We start from the raw sequence: 19,716 nt of genomic DNA, 5'->3' as shown, positions 1-19,716 counted from the left end.
ATCACCTCCTTTGACCTGCTGGCCACGCTTCTCTTGATGCCACGCAGGATCCCATTGGCTCTCTCAGCCCCCAAGACACACTGCTGGCTCATGGCCAACCTGTCACCCACCAGGACCCCCAGGTCCTTCCCTTCTCTGCAGAGCTCCTCTCCAACAGGTCATCCCCCAGCCTGTACTGATTCCAGTGGTTATTCCTTCCCAGGTGATGATGTCAGGCACTGTTAGGAACGATCTCTTGGTAGGGACAGACATGAGTCCCAAGGTTACTGGGGATGCTACTGGGCTACCTGGGATGGTTTCAGGACAGGAACATATTTCTGGCCTCAATCCTCTTGTTTGGGAGTTACTGCTGGACCTTTATCAGTTTGAAATATGGACACTGTTAGCACACGGAATGACAGCGGCATCGTTAGGAACATTCCCTTGCCAAGGAAAGACCTGAGGGTCGTGGTTTTACCCCAGCTGAGAGCTGAGATCCACGCAGCTTCCTGCTCTTTAAAGGAAAAGAGGAGGGGGAGACGTGATGACCAAAAGCCTCCCCATTTCAGTGGGCATTGGACTACCACTGGGCCCTGTGGTGTGCCAGGACACATCCAAGTGGCTCCATGACACAGCATGTCTGTATCTTCTCACTTTGTCATCCTGAAATTGCTCCCTCTGATTTCCTGCTCTAATCAGCATTCAGGGAGGGACGTGTCAATGTTCTGAAGGAGTTTCATCACCCACAGCCCTTAGCAGCTTCTACTAAATCTCCAGGAATCTTCATTCCTGCCATGGCTCTCCACACTCAGTGAATTTCCCCTGGAAGCTTGTTAGTGTGCAGCCACTATCATCAGTTTATTCTTGCCTCTCAACTCAGACTAAGTTAGGAACTCTGGGGATATGTATTAAAAGTAGGAGGGGAAATACACATCCTCCTGAGTCCTTGGGGTTCCAGGACACTGTCACACTGTGCACTGAAACTTGCCTTTCGGGTATTTCCACCTGCCCTGAGGAAACCGACTGTGTCTCAGGGCCCCTTCTAAGCAGACTCTCTGGCTATGTGCCCTGTCCTTTGCTTTTGGTGATTTACTCCACACCCTTAGAGTTTTTTACTCATAGTTGGGGAATATGTTTTATTTCTTTTATAACTTTTTTCAAAATGAGGAAGAATTCTGTTTCTATTCCCAGCCAGTCCTCAGGGTAAACGGGGTGGGAATTGCAGCAAAGGGGCTGCAACATTCAGCTGCAGACCCAGTGCAGAAGCCTGATGGAGGAAAAGAGTGCAGCTCCCAAACATCCCTTGGTGCAGCTCCCAAACATCCCTTCAAGTAAGTGCTCATTGAAATCTTCCACTTTAAATCGAGCCCTGAAACTTCTCCAATTAGCTGTACAAGTCTTGAAACCCTGAAGAAAAGACACATAGCTTGTTAGGGCTTTTTCAATTTTAATGAGCCCCATGGTGTATTTGGTGCTGATTCCATGAACTGCAGATCCTGTGAGGAGATTGAAGCAGTCTCTCCAAGAGTTAAGGTCAGAAGAAAAATCTGAACTGCTGTAGAGTGTTAATTGGCCCCACTGAGGCCCATTACTGAGAAAGCCTCTCTCCTCATGAAGGGGTTAGAGCAGAAAATTGGAGTCTGTGATTTAAGGTAGACTAAGGCACTGTGCAGGTGGATGTGATGCTGAGTAAAGCCTTGATGTATTTTATCAAGCAGAAGAGCCAGCCCCACAGAAGTGGGATTCTGCCCCCTGCACTGCCTCAGGGCTCTTCCTGGGCCAGTGTCACATGGGGTGTGTGATGCAGCGTGTGGTACAAGGGTACCACAGCTCCCAGCATCCTGAGGGGGTGCAAGGGTGCAGTGAGGCCCCAGTTCTGTGAGATTAGTATGTATGGTGGTTTAGGCCTGGCTGGAGGCCAGATGCCCACCAAAGTCGATCTATCACTCCCCTTTTTTTGGACAGGGGAGGAAATAGATATAGAGAGGCTCAGGAGTCAAGATAAGCACAGGGAGAGATCATCCTGTAATCAACGACACGGCAAAACAGACTCAACACAGAGTGAAGGAAAGAAAACTCTCTCATTTATTACCCTGCACTACACAGACAGTGACACCAGAGTTGGGTAATGAGAAGTGTGACCAGATCTCAAAGCACCTTCCCCCACCCCTCCCTTCTTAGCAAACTTTATTTTAGTCAGGATTTTGCTCCCTTCTCTGGTGGCAAATTCAGCTGCTTGTGTTTCTCTTTCTCCTGTATGTGATTCCCAGAGGCGCTGTGACCATCGCCAATTGGCTTGGCCTTAGTCAGCAGCAACTCCAGCCTTGAATCAGCCAATGTTTACTCTCTGGGGTCTGCAGAGAGCTGCATGGCCGCCTGAACCGACCGGCCGCCTTGTCCAACTGGATAGGCCGCCTGCCCGACCGGCCGCCTGAACTGACTGGCTGCCTTACCCGACCTGACCAGCTGTGCGATCTGACTGGTCCCCCTGTCCTACGGGCCACCTGACTTGACCTGACTGGCTGCCTGAGCTGACCGGCCGCCTTGCCCAACTGGCCACTTGACCTTAGCTGACAGGGCTCCTGACCTGACTAGCCGCCATGCCCAACCAGCCTCCTTGACTGACCTGACAGGCCGACTGACCATCCGCCTCTCCCAACCTGACCGGCCGCCTGCCCGACCTGCCCGGCCACCCGACCCACCAGACTGTCCACTGCCCGACCAGCCTCCTGACTTGACCGGGCTCCTCACCCGACCTGACCGGCCGCGTACCCGACCGGCCACCCTACCTGACCAGCCACCTCGCCCGACCTGACCGGCCGCCTGACCTGACCTGACCGGCTACGCGGTCTGACCGGCCACCTGCCCGAACTGACTGGCCGTGTAACCTGACCAGCCGCCTGACCTGACAGGCCTCCTTGCCCGCCTTGCCAGAGCAGCCACCTGACGTGACCAGCCGCCATGCCTGAATGGATGCCTGACCTGACCTGACCGGCCTCCTGACCTGACAGGCCGCCTTGCCTGACCTGACCGGCCGCCTGACCAGCCGCCTTGCCCAACCTGATCGGCTGCCTACCTGACCGGACGCCTAACCTGACCTGACCTGACTGGCCACCTGACCTGACCGGCCGCCTGACCTGACCTGATCTGACCGGCCACCTTTCCCAAATTGACCAGATGCCTGCCTGACCGGCCGCCACACGTGACCGTACAACTCTCCCGACCTGACTGGCCACCTGACCTGACCGGCCGCCTGACCTGACCTGACCTGACTGGCTGCCTGACCTGACCGGCTGCCTCACCTGACCTGTCCGGACCGGCCACCTTGCCCGAACGGACCAGCTGCCTGACCTGACCTGACCTAACCTGACCGGACGCCTGACCTGCCCATCCGCTTGACCTGACCGGCCGCCTGACCTGACTTGACTTGACCGGCCGCTTGACCTTTCCGGCCACCTTGCCGGACCAGCCGCCCCACCTGACCGGCCACCTGCCCAACCAGCCTCCTGCCCCACCTGACCAGACGCCTTCCTGACCTGAACGGCCGCCTGACCTGACTGGCCTCTCTGACCGGCTGCCTTTCCTGAACAGCCGCCTGACCTGACCTGACTGGCTGCTTGACCTGACCGGGCACCTTGCCTGACAGGCTGCCTCCCCAACTAGCCGCCTGCCTGATCCGACCGGCCGTCTTCCTTTACCTGACTGGCCACCTGACCGACCGACCACCTGACCTGACCAGCCACCTGACGTGACCAGACCTGACCGTCCACGTGACCTGACTGACCGCCTTCCCAGAGTTGACTGGTTGCCTGCCTGACCGGCCAGCTGATCTGACCGGCTGCCTTGTCCGACGGGACCGGCAGCCTGTCTGACCAACGGCCCAACCTGACTGGCCCCCTTGCTCGATGTGACCGGCCTCTTGCCCGATCAGCCCACCGACATGACCGGCCTCCTGCCCGATTGGACGCCCGACCTGACCGGCTGCCTTGCCCAACCGGCCGCCTTGCCCAACCGGCTGCCTTGCCCACCTACCCGACCGGCCACCTTGTCCAACAGGCCGCCTGCCTGACAGGCCACCTGCCTGACAGGCCACCTGCCTGACAGGCCGCCTGACCTGACCGGCCACCTTGCCCAGCCTCACCGGCCACATGACCTGACTGGCCACCTTGCACAACCTGACAGGCCACCTGACCTGACTGCTCACCTTGCTTGACTGGCCGCCTGCCTGACCTGACTGGCCGCCTGACCTTACCTGACTGGCCGCCTGACCTGACCTTACCTGACTGGCTGCTTGACCTGACCTGACCGTCCGCCTGCCTGAATGGTCGCCTTGCCAGACTTGACCAGCAACCTGCCTGACCGGCCACCAGCCCTGACCGGCCACCTCACATCACCGGCCAACTTACCTGACCGGCCATCTTGTCAGACTTGACCGGTCGCCTGCCCAACCAGGCGCCCGACCTGACTGACCGCCTTACCCAACCGGCCGCCTGACCTGACCGGTCGCCTTGCCAAACTGGCCGCCTGACCTGACCTGACCAGCTGCCTGACCTGACCGGCCGACCAACCTGACAGGCAGCCTAGCAAGACTTGACTGGCCGCCTTGCCCGACCAGCTGCCTGACCTGACCGGCTGCCTTGCCCGACCTTACCAGCCACCTGCCTGTCCGGACGCCTGACCTGACTGGCCGCTTCTGGACCTGGCCAGCTGCCTTGCCTGACCTAAGTGGCCTCCTGCCCGAATGGCTGTCTGACCTGACCGGCCACCTCGCCCAACCAGCCGCCTGCCTGGCTGGACACCTGACCTGACCGGCTGCCTGACCTGACCTGACCTAACCGGCCAACTGCCAGACCAGCCGCCCGACCTGACTGGCCGCCTTCCTAACCTGACTGGCTGCCTTGCCTGACCTGACCGGCCGCCTGCCCAACCTTACCGGCCACCTTGCCCGACTAACCACCTGACGTGACCGGCTGCCTTGCCCAACCGGACGCCTGACCTGACCTCACAGGCCGCCTGACCTGACCAGCCGCTTTGCCCATCTGACCGCTTTGCCCGACCTGACTGGCTGCCTGACTGGATGCTTTGCCCGACCTGACTGTCCGCCTGCCCGACCGACGGCCCGACCTGACTGGCCGCCTGTCCCTCCAAACCGGCTGCCTGGCTGACCGACGGCCCGACCTGACCGACCAGCTCACCCTACCTGACTGGCCTCCTGACCTGACCGTCCGCCTTGCCCAACCTGACCAGCCGCCTGCCTGACTGGCTGCCCTACCTGACCAATCGCCTGACCTGACCGGCCGCCTAACCTGACTGGCTGACTTGCCCGACTTGTCAGGCCGCCTGCCCGACCAGCTGCCTGAACTGAGTGGCCGCCTTGCCCGACATGACCGGCAGCCAGCCTGACCGGCCGCCTGCCCAAACGACCGCCTGACCTGTCCAGCCGCCTGACCTGACCTGACCGGCCGCATGACGGTCAGGTCAGGCAAGGCGTCCGGTCAGGGCAGGTGGCCGGTCGGGCAGGGAGCCAGACAGGTCAGGTCAGGCGGCCAGTTGGGCAAGGCGATCAGTCAAGTCAGGCGGCTGGTCGGGGAAGGCAGCTGATCAGGTCGGGCAGGTGGCACGTCAGGCCGGGTAAGGCAGCCAGTCGGGCAGGCGACCAGTCAGGTCGGGCAAGGTGGCTGGTCATGTCAGGCGGCCGGTTGGGCAGGCGTCCAGTCAGGTCAGACAAGGCAGTCGGTCATGTCAAATGGCCGGTCAAGCAGGTGGCCGGTTGGTTAAGGCGGCCTGTCAGGTCAGGTTGCCAGTCATGTCAGGCATTGCCGCTGTTCAGGTTGGGTAAGGTAGCCAGTCACGTCAGGTCATGCAGCAGGTCAGGTGAGGTCAGTTCATGTGGCCAGATGGGAGAGTCAACCGGTCAGGTCAGGCGGACAGTCAGGCAAGGTGACTGGTCAAGTCAGGCTGCAGATAGGGAAGGCAGCCGGTCAAGTCAGTCAGGCGTCTGGTCAGGTGGGGCAGGCGGCCAGTCAGGTCAGGCAAGGCGGCCAGTCATGTTGGGCAAGGCAGCCGTTCATGTCGGGCCATCGGTTGGGCAGGCAGCCAGTCAGGTCAGGCAAGGCGGCCGGTCAGATCGTGAAGGCAGCCAGTCAGGTCAGGCGGCCGGTCAGGTCAGGTCAAGTGGCCGGTCGGGTATGGCGGCCGGTCACGTCAGGTGGCTGGTCTGGCAAGGCGGCCGGTCAGGTCGAGCAGGCAGCCAATCAGGTCAGGCGGCTGGTCAAGTAGGGCAAGGCGGCCGGTCAGGTCAGGCGGCCGGTCAGGTCAGGCAGCGGGTTGGGCAGGTGGCCGGTCAGGTCATACAAGGCGGGCTCTCAAGTCAGGTCAGGTGGCCAGTCAGGTCAGTCGGACGGTCAGGCAGGCAGCAGGTCGGTCAGGCATCTGGTCAGGAGGGGCAGGCGGCCGGTCAGGTCGGGCGGCTGGTCAGGTCAGGTATTGCGGCCACTCGGGCATAGCGGCCGATCAGGTCAGGTGGCTGGTCAGGTCATGTGAGGCGGCCAGTAGGGCATGGCGGCCGGTCAGGTCCAGCGGCTGGTCAGGTTGGTGGCCGGTCAAGTCGGACAAGGTAGCCAGTCAGGTCAGGCGGCCAGTCAGGCATGGTGGCCGGTCAGGTCAGTCAAGGTGGCCAGTCAGGTTACGTGGCCGGTCAGGCAAGGCCGCCGTTCAGGTCAGGTAGGCGGCTCCTAGGGCTTTCGTTTGCCAGCAAACCTTTGAGCTCTCTCCATAGGTGCTTTAAACGGCCTCAGAAGCGCTCCATTGAAAACATGCTGAACATCCAGCAATAGCTTCCAAACCAAAGGAGCCAGGACTGAAAGACATAGCTGGCCTGAAACCTCCTCAGGTGGCCCACAAGCAGCCCCTAGCATTGTGGCTCTGAGGGCTTTCGTTTGCCAGGAAACCTTGGAGCTATCTCCATAGTTGCTGTTCACGGCGTGTCAGGGGAGGTGACAGATCACGTCAGGCGGCGGGTCAGGTGGCCACCATGCACACTGGCTTCCTGGCCTGACCAGTCACCTTGCCCAACCGGCCACCTGAGTGACCTGCTGCCTTAGTGACTGGCTATCTCACTGACCGGCCACCTGCCTCACTGGCCACCTTCACTGACCGGCTGCCTTGGTGACCCGCTGTCTGCCTGACCAGACGCCTTGCCTGACTGCTTGTCTGCCTGACAGGCCACCTTGGTAACATGCCGCCTTCCCTGACCAGTTCCCTGCCTGACCAGACGTCTTGCTGACCAGACAATATGTTTGACCAGCCTCCCTGCCTCATTGGCCACCTTCCCTGATCATATGCCTGCCTGACCAGCTGCCTTGGTTACCGGCCGCCTGCCTGACCAGCCACCTACCTGACCTGATGCCTTGCGTGACCGGTCACCATGTAGACTGGTCTCCTTGCCTGACCAGTTCCCTTGCTGACCAGAAGCCTTGTCTGAACGACCACCATGCCTGACCAGCCACCTTAGTGACCAGACTTCCGTCGCCCACTACCCGCAGCCCCAGGACATCCCACGGTGCCTGTGGACAGGCCCCCGTTTCTATGGCCTCCCTTGGCGTTGCTGCCTGTGGCTGGCAGCTGGCTGTCTCCCCCTTCTCCGGCTGTGTGTCTGCCGGGTGCGCCTGGAGCGGGGTCTCTGCCGGTGGCTGCTCCAGCTGTGGCTGCAGTGTTACCCAGCCATGGCTCCTGCTGCCACGGCTGCTCCTGGCCTTCTGGCAGCCCCACAGCCGCAACACCCCAAGTTATAGTGGAGGGTGAGTGTGACATGTGATGACATCACAGTGCCGAGGGGTGACGGTGCAAGGGGCAGCCAACCACGTGCCACCACCTGGGCAAAGTCAGCACCCGGCGTCACCTGGGAGACCAAGAGAAGCTGGCCCTGGCCCCCCAAATGCCCCCAGCCCCTTGCCCAGGGGGGTGAGGGTCAGCCAGCGACCTGCTGAGGCTTTGATTCTGGCTTTTCCAGGATTCAGGATGAGTCCCCAAGCCTGCCAGCTGCCCAGAGGCCATGTAAAAGCCACGGTAAGAAGACGGGAAAGGGAGTGAACCTCTGGGTCAAGGCCCGCCCCCCAAGCACAGCACTTGGTCTGAGCATCCCCTCTTCTCTCCCAGCACCCAGCGACCCAGAACTGGGACAGAGCTGGAGGAGGCCGAGCTGGGGGCAGTATAGCAAAGCCTGGCCACGCGTCGCTCCAAGGGCAGATGGTTGGGGTGACCAGTGGAGGGTTGGGCTGACCAGTTGAGTGTTGGGGTGGAATGGTAATGTCTGGGTCCTTTGACCATTCCCCTCATGACTCGGCCGTGTTTGCCCCAAACCCCAACCCAAACCTTGACCCCTGGAGCCATGGTAAAGGCTCAGCCCAGACTTTCTCCCCTTGAAGGACGAGGGCACGGACGTGGAGGTGACTTCCTGTATCTCTCTCCTCAGGCAAGCTGGCTTCCTTCCTGGCCAACTCCTCTTCCCACAGCCTGGGACAGCCTGTTCTTGTGCCGCCAAGATTTCCTTCAAGGGGTCGGTGGGCCCCACAGTTGGGTTCTGAAGGAAACTGGGGGAGATTTTGGTTAGAAACACTCCAAGTTGACTTAAAAGAGATTGAGAATAGGCCAAACCGGTTCTCCAGGGAGGTGGGGATACAGGGATGGGGTCAAGGCCACCACCAGCACCACCAGGAGCTCTGGCTCAGTAGTAGGTGGCCATGTCACCATCCCTGAGGCTGTTCATCTGCAGCATCACCGTGCTCTGGGAGTTGTCCTTGGAGATGGTGAACCGGCCCTTGACGATGACCCGTAGTCGGTGCTGCTACCATCGTTGCTAATGTGTGTGACCCACTCCAGCCCATTACCGGGGGCCTGGTGAGCCCAGAACATGTGGGTGCTGCTGAAGTCAAAGCCAGAGACCTTGTAGAGGAGGCGCAGGGACCCCCCGGGTGTCTTGAAGCCCCTCTGGACTCCACCACTGTCCCAGCTGGAAAAATTAGAGGTTTTTGGAGGAATATAAAGGATTTTTGAGGGAAATTAAGGAATTTGGGGAAAATATGAGGGAATTTTGGGGTAAATTAAGGAAATTTAAAAGATAATTAAGGAATTTGAGGAAAAAATATGAGAATTTCAGGAAAATTTAAGAGAATTTTGGGGAAAATTAGGGGTGAGGCTGTTTGAGAGAATGGGGGCTGCAGAAAATGGCTGCTGTAAGAAGCAGCCAGAAACTCTCTGCAGACCCCAGAGAGTAAACATTGGCTGATTCAAGGCCAGAGCTGCTGCTGACTAAGGGCGAGCCAATTGGTGATGGTCACAGCGCCTCTGGGAATCACATACAGGAGAAAGAGAAACACAAGCAGCTGCATTTGCCACCAGAGAAGGGAGCAAAATCCTGACTAAAGTCTGCTAAGAAGGGAGGGGTGGGGGAAGGTGCTTTGAGATCTGGTCACGCTTCTGACTCGACTCTGGTGTCACTGTCTGTGTAGTGCAGGGTAATAAATGAGAGAGTTTTCTTTCCTTCACTCTGTGTTGAGTCTGTTTTGCCATGTCGTTGACTACAGGATGATCTCTCCCTGTGCTTATCTTGACTCCTGAGCCTCTCTATATCTATTTTTTCCCCTGTCCAAAAAAAGGGGAGTGATAGATCGACTTTGGTGGGCGTCTGGCCTCCAGCCAGGCCTAAACCACCACACATACTAATGTCACAGAACTGGGGCCTCATTGCTTCCTTGCACACCCTCAGGATGCTGGGAGCTGTGGTACCCTTGTACCACACGCTGCATCACACACCCCATGTGACACTGGCCCAGGAAGAGCCCTGAGGCAGTGCAGGGGGCAGAATCCCACTTCTGTGGGGCTGGCTCTTCTGCTTGATAAAATACATCAAGGTTTTACTCAGCATCAGATCCACCTGCACAGTGCCTTAGTCTACCTTAAATCACAGACTCCAATTTTCTGCTCTAACCCATTCATGAGGAGTGAGGCTTTCTCAGTAATGGGCCTCAGTGGGGCCAATTAACACTCTACAGCAGTTCAGATTTTTCTTCTGACCTTAACTCTTGGAGAGACTGCTTCAATCTCCTCACAGGATCTGCAGTTCATGGAATCAGCACCAAATACACCACGGGGCTCATTAAAATTGAAACAGCCCTAACAAGCTTTGTGTCTTTTCTTCAGGGTTTCAAGACTTGTACAGCTAATTGGAGAGGTTTCAGGACTCGATTTAAAGTGGAAGATTTCAATAAGCACTTAATTAAAAAAATAAAAAAGAAGTTTTAATATTTTTCAGGCTTTTTAGTTTTTCAATTTTACAGAAGTGACAGGAGTTTCTCCAACTAAAATTGAACCAGAGGATCTCCTAAGGAGGTGTGGAAAGGTCATAACAGCTGTCTCCCTGAGTTTCCACACTGCTTAGACACCTTTACACCTCCCTAACCCCACCATGTCTCCAAGGGATGCTTGGGAGCTGCACGCTTTTCCTCCACCAGGCTTCTGCACTGGGTCTGCAGCTGAATGTTGCAGCCCCTTTGCTGCAATTCCCACCCCGTTTACCCTGAGGACTGGCTGGGAATAGAAACAGAATTCTTCCTCATTTTGAAAAAAAGTTATAAAAGAAATAAAACACATTCCCCAACTATGAGTAAATAACTGTAAGGGGGTGGAGTATATCCCAAAAGCAAAGGACAGGGCACATGGCCAGAGAGTCTGCTGAAAAGGGGCCCTGAGACACAGTCGGTTTCCTCAGGGCAGGTGGAAATACCCGAAAGGCAAGTTTCAGTGCACAGTGTGACAGTGTCCTGACACCCCAAGGACTCAGGAGGATGTGTATTTCCCCTCCTACTTTTAATACATATCCCCAGAGTTCCTAACTTAGTCTGAGTTGAGAGGCAAGAATAAACTGATGATAGTGGCTGCACACTAACAAGCTTCCAGGGGAAAGGCACTGAGTGTGGAGGACCATGGCAGGAATGAAGATTCCTGGAGGTTTAGTAGAAGCTGCTAAGTGCTATGGGTGATGAAACTCCTTCAGAACATTGACACGTGCCTTCCTGAATGCTGATTAGAGCAGGAAATCAGAGGGAGCAATTTCAGGATGACAAAGTGAGAAGATACAGACGTGCTGTGTCATGGAGCCACTTGGATGTGTCCTGGCACACCACAGGGCCCAGGGGTAGTCCAATGCCCACTGAAATGGGGAGGCTTTTGGTCATCACTTCTCCCCCTCCTCTTTTCCTTTAAAGAGCAGGCAGCTGCGTGGATCTCGGCTCTCAGCTGGGGTAAATCCACGACACTCAGTTCTTTCCTTGACAAGGGAATGGTCCTAACGATGCCTCTGTCATTCCGTGTGCTAACAGTGTCCATATTTCAAACTGATAAATGTCCAGCAGTAACTCCCAAACAAGAGGATTGAGGCCAGAAATATGTTTCTGTCCTGAGATCATCCCACGCAGCCCAGTAGCAGCCCCAGTAACCTTGGGACTCATGTCTGTCCCTACCAAGGGATCATTCCTAACAGTGCCTGACATCATCACCTGGGAAGGAATAACCGCTGGAATCAGTACAGGCTGGGGGATGACCTGTTGGAGAGGAGCTCTGCAGAGAAGGGAAGGACCTGGGGGTCCTGGTGGGTGACAGGTTGGCCATGAGCCAGCAGTGTGTCCTGGTTGCTAAGAGAGCCAATGGGATCCTGCGGGGCATCAAGAGGAGCGTGGTCAGCAGGTCAAAGGAGGTGATCCTCCCCCTCTATTCTGCCCTGGTCAGGCCCCACCTGGAGTATTGTGTCCAGTTCTAGGCTCCCCAGGATAAAAACGACAGGGATCTCCTGGAGAGAGTCCAGAGAAGGGCTACAAAGATGATTAAGGGCCTGGAGCATCTGCCCTATGAGGAAAGGCTGAATGAGCTGGGACTATTCAGCCTTGAGAAAAGAAGGTTAAGAGGGGATCCTATTAATGTTTATAAGTATCTGAAGTGTTGGACACAGAGTGAAATGGCCAGCCTCTTATCAATGGTCTGTGGGGGCAGAACAAGGGTCAATGGCTGCAATTGGAGCACAGGAAGTTCCGCAAAAACATGTGGAAAGTCTTTTTCCCAGTGAGGGTGACAGAGCCCTGGGACAGGCTGCCCAGGGGGGTTGTGAAGTGTCCCTCTCTGGAGATATTCAAGACCCCTCTGGACACTGACCTGTGCGACCTGTCCTTGGGAACCTATTTTGGCTGGGGGTTGGACCTGATGATCTCTTGAGGTCCCTTCCAACCCCTACATTTATGTGACTCTGTGACTGATAGATTGTGAGGCAAGGGGATTGGCTGATACATTGAAAGATGAGGTAAGGGCAATGACTGATAGACAGATGTGAGGTAAAGAGATTGAGTGATATATAGATCGTGAGGTAAGATGATAGATAAACAGATTGTGAGGAAAGGAGATTGACAGATAGATGTGAGGTAAAGATTATTACTGATAGATTGTGAGGTAAGGGGATTGATAGAGAGATTGTGACATAAGGGGATTGTGAGGTAAGAGGATTGACCGATAGATTGTGAGGTAAAAACATGGGCTGATAGATAGATGTGAGGTAATGTGATTGACTGATAGATTATGAGGTAAAGGGATTGTGAGGTAAAGGGATTGTAAGGTATGATGATTCTGAATTAAGGGGATTATGAAGTCAGAGAATTGATTGACAGATAGATTGTGAGGTAAGGGGATTGTGAGGTAAAGGGATTGTGAGGTAAATGGATTTTGAGATAAAGGTATTTTGAGGTAAAGAGATTGTGAAGTAAAAGGATTGTGAGGTAAAGTGATTGTGAGGTAAAGGGATTGTGAGGTAACGGAATTGACTGATAGATATAAGGTAAGTAGATTGATGGATATATTGGCTGTGAGGTAAGGAGGTTGACTGATACATAGATTGTGAGGTAAGGGGATTGTGAGGAAAGTGGATTTTGAGGTAAGGAGTTTGTGAGGTAAGGATATTGGTTCATAGATAGACTGTCAGGTAAAGAGATTGACTGAAAAACAGATTGTGAGGTCAGGAGATTGACTGATAGATAGTTTGTGAGGTAAGGAATTTGACAGTTAGATTGTGAGTTAAGTGGATTGTAAGGTAAGGATTCTGTGACTGTCGCAGTTTTGTGTAGCTGGGTGCTGGGAGAGAACTGGGGCTGCAGAAAATGTCTGGTGTAAGGAACAGCCAGAGCACTCGTCAGGTCCTGAAGAGTAAACATCGGCCAGTTCAAGGCCATAGGTGCTGCTGACCAGGGCCGAGCGAATCTGCGATGGTCACAGAGCCTCTGGGAATCACATAGAGGAGAAAAAATCCACAAGCAGCTGCAACGCCCATCGTGAAGAGAGGCCAGGATGGCTCTCTATCACCTTCCCAGCACCTGTCAGACTGACCTCGATGCTGGGGAAGGTGATAGAAAAAATCATTGTGAGTCCCATCATGCAGCACATGCAGGACACTCAGGTGATCAGGCCCAGTCAGCATGGGTTTAGGAAAGGCAGATCGTGATGGACCAACCCGATCTCCTTCTATGACAAGGTGACCTGCTGCCTTAGTGGATGAGGGGAAGGCTGTGGATGTGGTCTACCTAGACCTCAGTGGAGCCTTCAACACTGTCTCCCAAAGCATTTCCCCTGCTGGAGAAACTACCCGCTCATGGATTAGATGGGTACACTCTGTGCTGGCTAGAAACTGGAGGGGCAGCCAGGCCCAAAGGGTTGTAGTGAACAGAGTTAAATCCAGCTGGCGGCAGGTCACAAGGTGTGTTCTCCAGGACTCAGTGCTGGGACCTGTCCTCTTTAACATCTTTATTCATGATCTGGACGAGGGGATCGAGTGCACCCTCAGTAAGTTGGCAGATGACACCAAATTGTGTGGGAGTATTAATTGTCTGGATGACATGTAGGCTCTGAAGAGTGATCTGGACAGGCTGGATCGATGGGCTGAGGCCAACTGTATGAGGTTCTAGGGTTCTTGTGGCCAAGTGCCAGGTCCTGCATTTTGATCAGAATAACCCTAGGCAACGCTACAGGCCTGGGTCAGAGTGGTTGGAGAGCTCCCTGGAGGAAAAGGATCTGGGGGTGTCCGTGGATACCTTGGCTGGACATGAGCCAGCACTGTGTCCAGAAGAAGGGCAAGAAGGGCAACAGCATCCTGGCCTGGATCAGGGATAGTGTGACCAGGAGGAGTAGGGAAGTGATTGTTCCATTACCCTCAGCTCTGGTGAGGCCGCACCTCAAGTACTGTGTCGGGTTTTGGGCCCCTCACTACAAGAAGGACCCTGAGATGCTGGAGCATGTCCAGAGAAGGGCAACAAAGCTCATGAAGGACTTGAAGGACAAGTCCTCTGAGGAGCAGCTGAGGCAACTGGGGCATTTTAGCCTTGAGCAAAGGAGGCTGAGAGGGAGACCACTCTCTACAACTACCTGCAAAGAGGAATGTAGAGAGGTGAGAGCCAGTGTCTTCTCTCAGGTAACATGTGATAAGATGGGAGGGAATGGTTTCAAATTGCACCAGGGGAGATTTCGGTTGGATATCAGGAAGAATTTCATTACTGAAACATTAGTCAAGTATTGGAACAGGCTGCCCAGGAAAGTGGTGGAGTCACCATCCCTGGAGGGATTAAAAAGGTTCCTATAGATGTTCTGCTTGAGGACATGGCCTAGAGGTGGACTAGGCAGGGGTAGGCTTTGGTTGGACTCAATGATCATAAAGGCCTCTTCCAACCTAAGTGATTCTATGATTCTGTGGTACAGTTCCAGGAAATTTCCATGGTGGGAAAGCATTGTCATTCAGAAACATAGTTGAGTGGTTCTGCTGTTGGAAATGTGCTTGTAAAATTTTTATAAATGTCAGGGGGAAAATCAAGGAAGAAAATGTGCCCCTTTCCAGGCAGAGATGATGGAAAGAGAGCACAGCTCATCATTACACAGTGTCTGGGTCACACAAGACCAGGAGATACTGCATTAGTAATGGGATGAAGCTGGTCCATGTTATTAAAGCTTAGGCAAAATAGGAGGGGAAAAAATACCCAAACCCAACAGCTAAAAACCCTACTAAATACAGACTGGTCCTAACGTGAGTTACATGGCCAGTGATACGCAGAGTGAGCAGTTTGTTGCTGCTTTGAGACATCCAGTCATCACTTTCCAAATGGCATCATTTTGCTCCTGGTTCCTCATGCTGTAGATGGGAAATTTTAATTCTGGAGGTACCACTGACTAAAAATTGTCACTACCAGGTGCAAATGATGGAGGGGAGCTTCAGGTAGGTGAACACAGCCGTGATGAGGAACAGGGAGACCACGGCCAGGTAGGGAGGCAGGTGGAAAAGGCTTTGTGCCGTCCCTGCTGCAAGGGGATCCTCAGCACAGCCCTGAAGATCTGCACATAGGACACCACAATGAACACAAAACACCCAAAAGCTAGACATGCTCTGATTACAATTTCACTGAGGTAGGACCATGAGTGAGAGAGTTTGAGGATCTGGGAGATTTCTCAGAAGAACTGGTCCCAGGCATTGCCCTTGCAGAGGGGCAGTGACAATGTATTGGCTGTGGGGATCAGAGCACTGTGAATCACAACGCTGTGACAGTATTTTTAAGAAGGGAAATAATAACCAGCAGCTGCTTTCTGCCACCAGAGAAAGGAGTGAGAAAGTGTAAGGGACTTTGCAGAGAACAAGGTCAGTGAAGTAGGGGGAGAAGGTCCTCCAAGCCTCATTGCAGAGATTCCCCTGCAGCCCGTGGAGAAGACCATGGTGAATGACGCTGTTCCCACACAGCCCATGTTGGATGATGTGGAACAGTGATTCTACCTGCAGCCGATAGAGGTCCCCAAGGTTGAGCATGTGAGGACACTGAAAGAGGCTGTGACCTCATAGGAAGCCTGTGCTGGAGCAGGTTTGCTGGCAGGGCTGTGGAGGACCCATTCTGGAGCAGCCTGTGATGATCTGAAGCCATGTGGGAAGGACTCACGTTGGAGACATTCATGGAGGACTGTCTTCTGTGGGTGGGACCCAATGCTGGAGCATGGGGAGACTGTGAGGAGTCCTCCCCCTGACCAGGAAGGAGCAGCTGAGACAATGTGTGATGAACTGACCCCAACCCCCATTCCCTGTCCCCCAGTGCCTCTCCGTTGGAGAGAGGAGAGTGTGAAAGAGTGAAATGGACCATGGGATAAGAAGGGAGGGTCATAGGTGGGTATTTAAAGATTTCATTTCTTTAGGGTTTTTTTTATTTCTCTGCCCTCTTTGGATTGAAGAATGAATTAGATTGATTTTATTGTTGTTGTCAAGTCTGTATTACCAATGAGAGCAACAGCTGCATGACCTCCCCCAGTGCTTTCTCTCTGAATGGTTTCTCCCTGTCCTGATCATTCTGATCCCAGGCAGAATGATCTCAGAGATGAGGTCATAGAATGATCCCCATGAGGCTTGAGACACCAGGAGGGAGCCTACAAGAACTGGTCTTCTCCTGCTGAGCTGGGCCGGGCTCCAGGAGGGAGCTGGAGGGAGCTCATGGCAACCCGGCAGCGCTGCAGAGAGACAGCTCTGCTCAGGAGCAGCTTCTCTGCCAAGCACACAGGGCTGGGGACACAGCCTGTAGGCACAGAGAGGCTGAGAGAGCTGATGGATGCTGAGAGCTCACTGGAGGAGAGAGGTGAAGAGACTTTGCTTTGAATTTTCTTGTCTTGGTGACTGGGTGGGAAGTAGGAGCTGAGCTTTTCTTGATAACTTTGTAGAAGGCAGTGCAAACTCATTGGTCATTAGGACTTTTCAAATCTTCTCCTGAGCTCTGCACACACCGGGGCAGTGCCCTGATGCCAGGAGGGGTCTGCAAAGTGGCCCTGACATCCCCCACAGTGTTGACCCCTTCCCTCACCAACCCCCTGTTTTCTCCTGCCCAGCACAGGCTCTGCACCAAGAGTTCCAGGGTTTCAGGCTGAGTCTTCTCCTTGGCAGCCCAACCCACAGAGAGGAAAAACCCCTGAGTGCCTGTCTGTCTGTCCCTGTACTTCCCACCCGGGCTGGAGCATTTCTCCCTGTTTCCTCTCCTGTCCTTACTGCCTTTGTCCCCTGGTTACCTTGGGCTCTGAGTACAGCCATTGGTGGGGCTGACCTTGAGATGACCCTCAGCTCAGGACCCCAGTCCGCAGGACTTCCCTCTTTCCAGCAGTGGCAGACTCAAGCAAGCACACAGCAGACCTCCCAAAAGGGACCTGCCAAAATTCTCCCTGAATAAAGGGACTCAACCTCAGGGCTTTGCATAAGTAGTGGAAGGAATTTTCCTCAAAGAATGATTCCCTAATTTCCCTTTGCCTTTTCCTCCATGGACAGGTCTCCACACTTAATGTCAGCAGATGTCCAACAGCAGCAGCTCCATCAGCCAGTTCCTTCTCTTGGCCTTTGCAGACACACGGGAGATGCAGCTCCTGCACTTCTGCCTCTTCCTGGGCATCTACCTGGCTGCTCTCCTGGGCAATGGCCTCATCATCATCACCATAGCCCGCGACCACCACCTCCACACCCCCATGTACTTCTTCCTCTTCAATCTCTCGGTTCTTGACCTTGGCTGCATCTCCACCACTGTTCCCAAATCCATGACCAATTCCTTGTGGGACACCAGGGCCATTTCCTACACAGGATGTGTGGCTCAACTGTTTTTTTTCATATTTTTGATGTCCACGGAGCTCGCTCTTCTCACTGTCATGGCCTATGACCGCTACGTTGCCATCTGCCACCCCCTGCACTACGGGACCCTCCTGGGCAGCAGAGCTTGTGTCCGCATGGCAGCAACTGCCTGGGCCAGTGGGTTTCTCTATTCCATTCTGCACACAGCCAATACATTTTCACTGCCCCTCTGCCATGGCAATGCTGTTGACCAGTTCTTCTGCGAAATCCCCCAGATCCTCAAGCTCTCCTGCTCAGATGCCTACCTCAGGGAAACTGGGGTTATTGTGTTTGGTGTCTCTTTAGGTTTTGGGTGTTTTGTGTTCATTGTGGTGTCCTATGTGCAGATCTTCAGGGCTGTTCTGAGGATCCCCTCGCAGCAGGGACGGCACAAAGCCTTTTCCACCTGCCTCCCTCACCTGGCCGTGGTCTCCCTCTTTATTATCACCAGTGTGTTTGCCTACATGAAGCCCCTCTCCATCTCCTCCCTATTTCTGGACCTGGTATTCGCATTTCTCTACTCAGTGTTTCCACCAGCAGTGAACCCCCTCATCTACAGCATGAGGAACCAGGAGCTCAAGGATGCCATGTGGAAACTGAGGAGTGGATGTTCCTATGCAGCAATAAACTGCTTGTCTTCTGCATACCACTGACAATGTAACTCCTGTTATGATCAGTTCATATTTAATAGGGATTTTAGGTTTTGTTTTTTGTTTCCCTCTAGTTTGTCTAAGCTATAGTAACATCGTCAACTTTCATTTCATTCCTAATTCAGTATCTCCTGCTCTTCCATGTAATGACAAGCTGTACTCTCTTTGAATCACGTCTGCTTCCACAGAGTCATAATTTTCCTCTTTTTTCCCCCTTTTATTAATAAAAAATTTACAAGAACGTTTTCATCAGCTCAAGTACTTGTCTGTAATGGCAATGCTTTCTCACCATGACAGGACGGGATGAGGAGAGTTTACTGACAAAATTCACCATGAATGTAGAACAATAATGGCCAGTTACACCCACATCCAGTGCTAACACAGGGTACCTCGTTTACCTGACAATTATAGAGTACTGCCTGAAAGGAAAGACAGACTCTTCTGAAGGTACCAAGCCCATATCCTTCCCCAACCAGCTTCTTTTATGTGGAAGTGGTGTCAGGTGGTATGGAAAACAACCCAGGTGAACTCAGATCACCTGTGCTGGCTGCTTGGGGAGGTTAACTCTCACCTGGCCAGAACCAGGACATTATCCACCCCTTTTTCTACACCATCTACATCATGGCCGGATCTTAACATGTTCAGAGTATTGGGGATGTTCATAACATCATTGATCTATTATGTAGAACATCTGCCATTAACAGATTTAGTTATACACCAAAAATTTAGTGGCTATCCTAGATCTAAACCCCCTTGGGGTACACACTGGACTTCCCCATCCTTTCGCATCCCCCACCAAGTGCACCCAGGTCACTGAGCAAAAGCAATACTGTGAATGGGTTTGCCATTGTCTGAAGAAGGAATATCCCAGAGTGTCTTCCCAATAGGTTTTTCATGTGTAATACGGGGACTTTATGCCCCTCCACCATCTGTTGAGGACTGCGGTGATTTGGCCCTGGCTAGAGGCCAAATGCCCATCAAAATCCCCCTATCAGTCCCCTTTTCATACAGAAAAGGGAGAACATAGATAGTGGGAGGGTTAGGATTTGAGATAAGGACAGAGAGGTAGTTAGTGTCATGGGCAAAACAGACTCAACACAAAATAAAGGAAAGAAAACTAATTTATGACACTACAGCTACACACCCAGTGATGCCAGAGTCAGGTAGTGAGAAGAGTGGCCAGGTCTTAAAGCACCTTCCCCCATCCCTCCCTTCTTAGCAGACATCACTTTAGTCATGATTTTTCTCACATCATCCCCCCCACAGTGGCACAGAGAGGGGCAGGGACTGGGGAAATGGGGTTTCAGTCAGTTCCTCCAGAGTTGTTTTCCTTCTTAGCTGGGGGGGTGGAAATCCACAACCCCTTCCCCTGCTACACTCTCTGTCTCT

At 53.8% G+C, this 19,716-nt stretch overlaps 1 protein-coding gene across 1 annotated transcript; it reads left to right on the top strand.

Moving 5' to 3' along the window:
* Positions 1-17,367: 17,367 nt before the first annotated feature.
* LOC311199093 (olfactory receptor 14A16-like) lies at positions 17,368-18,330 on the top strand (the record flags this gene model as incomplete). The annotated part of the gene is made up of 1 exon (XM_084273134.1): positions 17,368-18,330. One exon carries the CDS (start codon positions 17,368-17,370, stop codon positions 18,328-18,330), a length of 963 nt encoding a protein of 320 aa, XP_084129260.1.
* Positions 18,331-19,716: the final 1,386 nt, after the last annotated feature.

Source organism: Gallinula chloropus (genome assembly GCF_964237585.1).
Source record: "Gallinula chloropus genome assembly, chromosome: 19".
Classification (NCBI taxonomy): domain Eukaryota; kingdom Metazoa; phylum Chordata; class Aves; order Gruiformes; family Rallidae; genus Gallinula; species Gallinula chloropus.
This window is presented reverse-complemented; position numbering and strand designations above follow the sequence as displayed.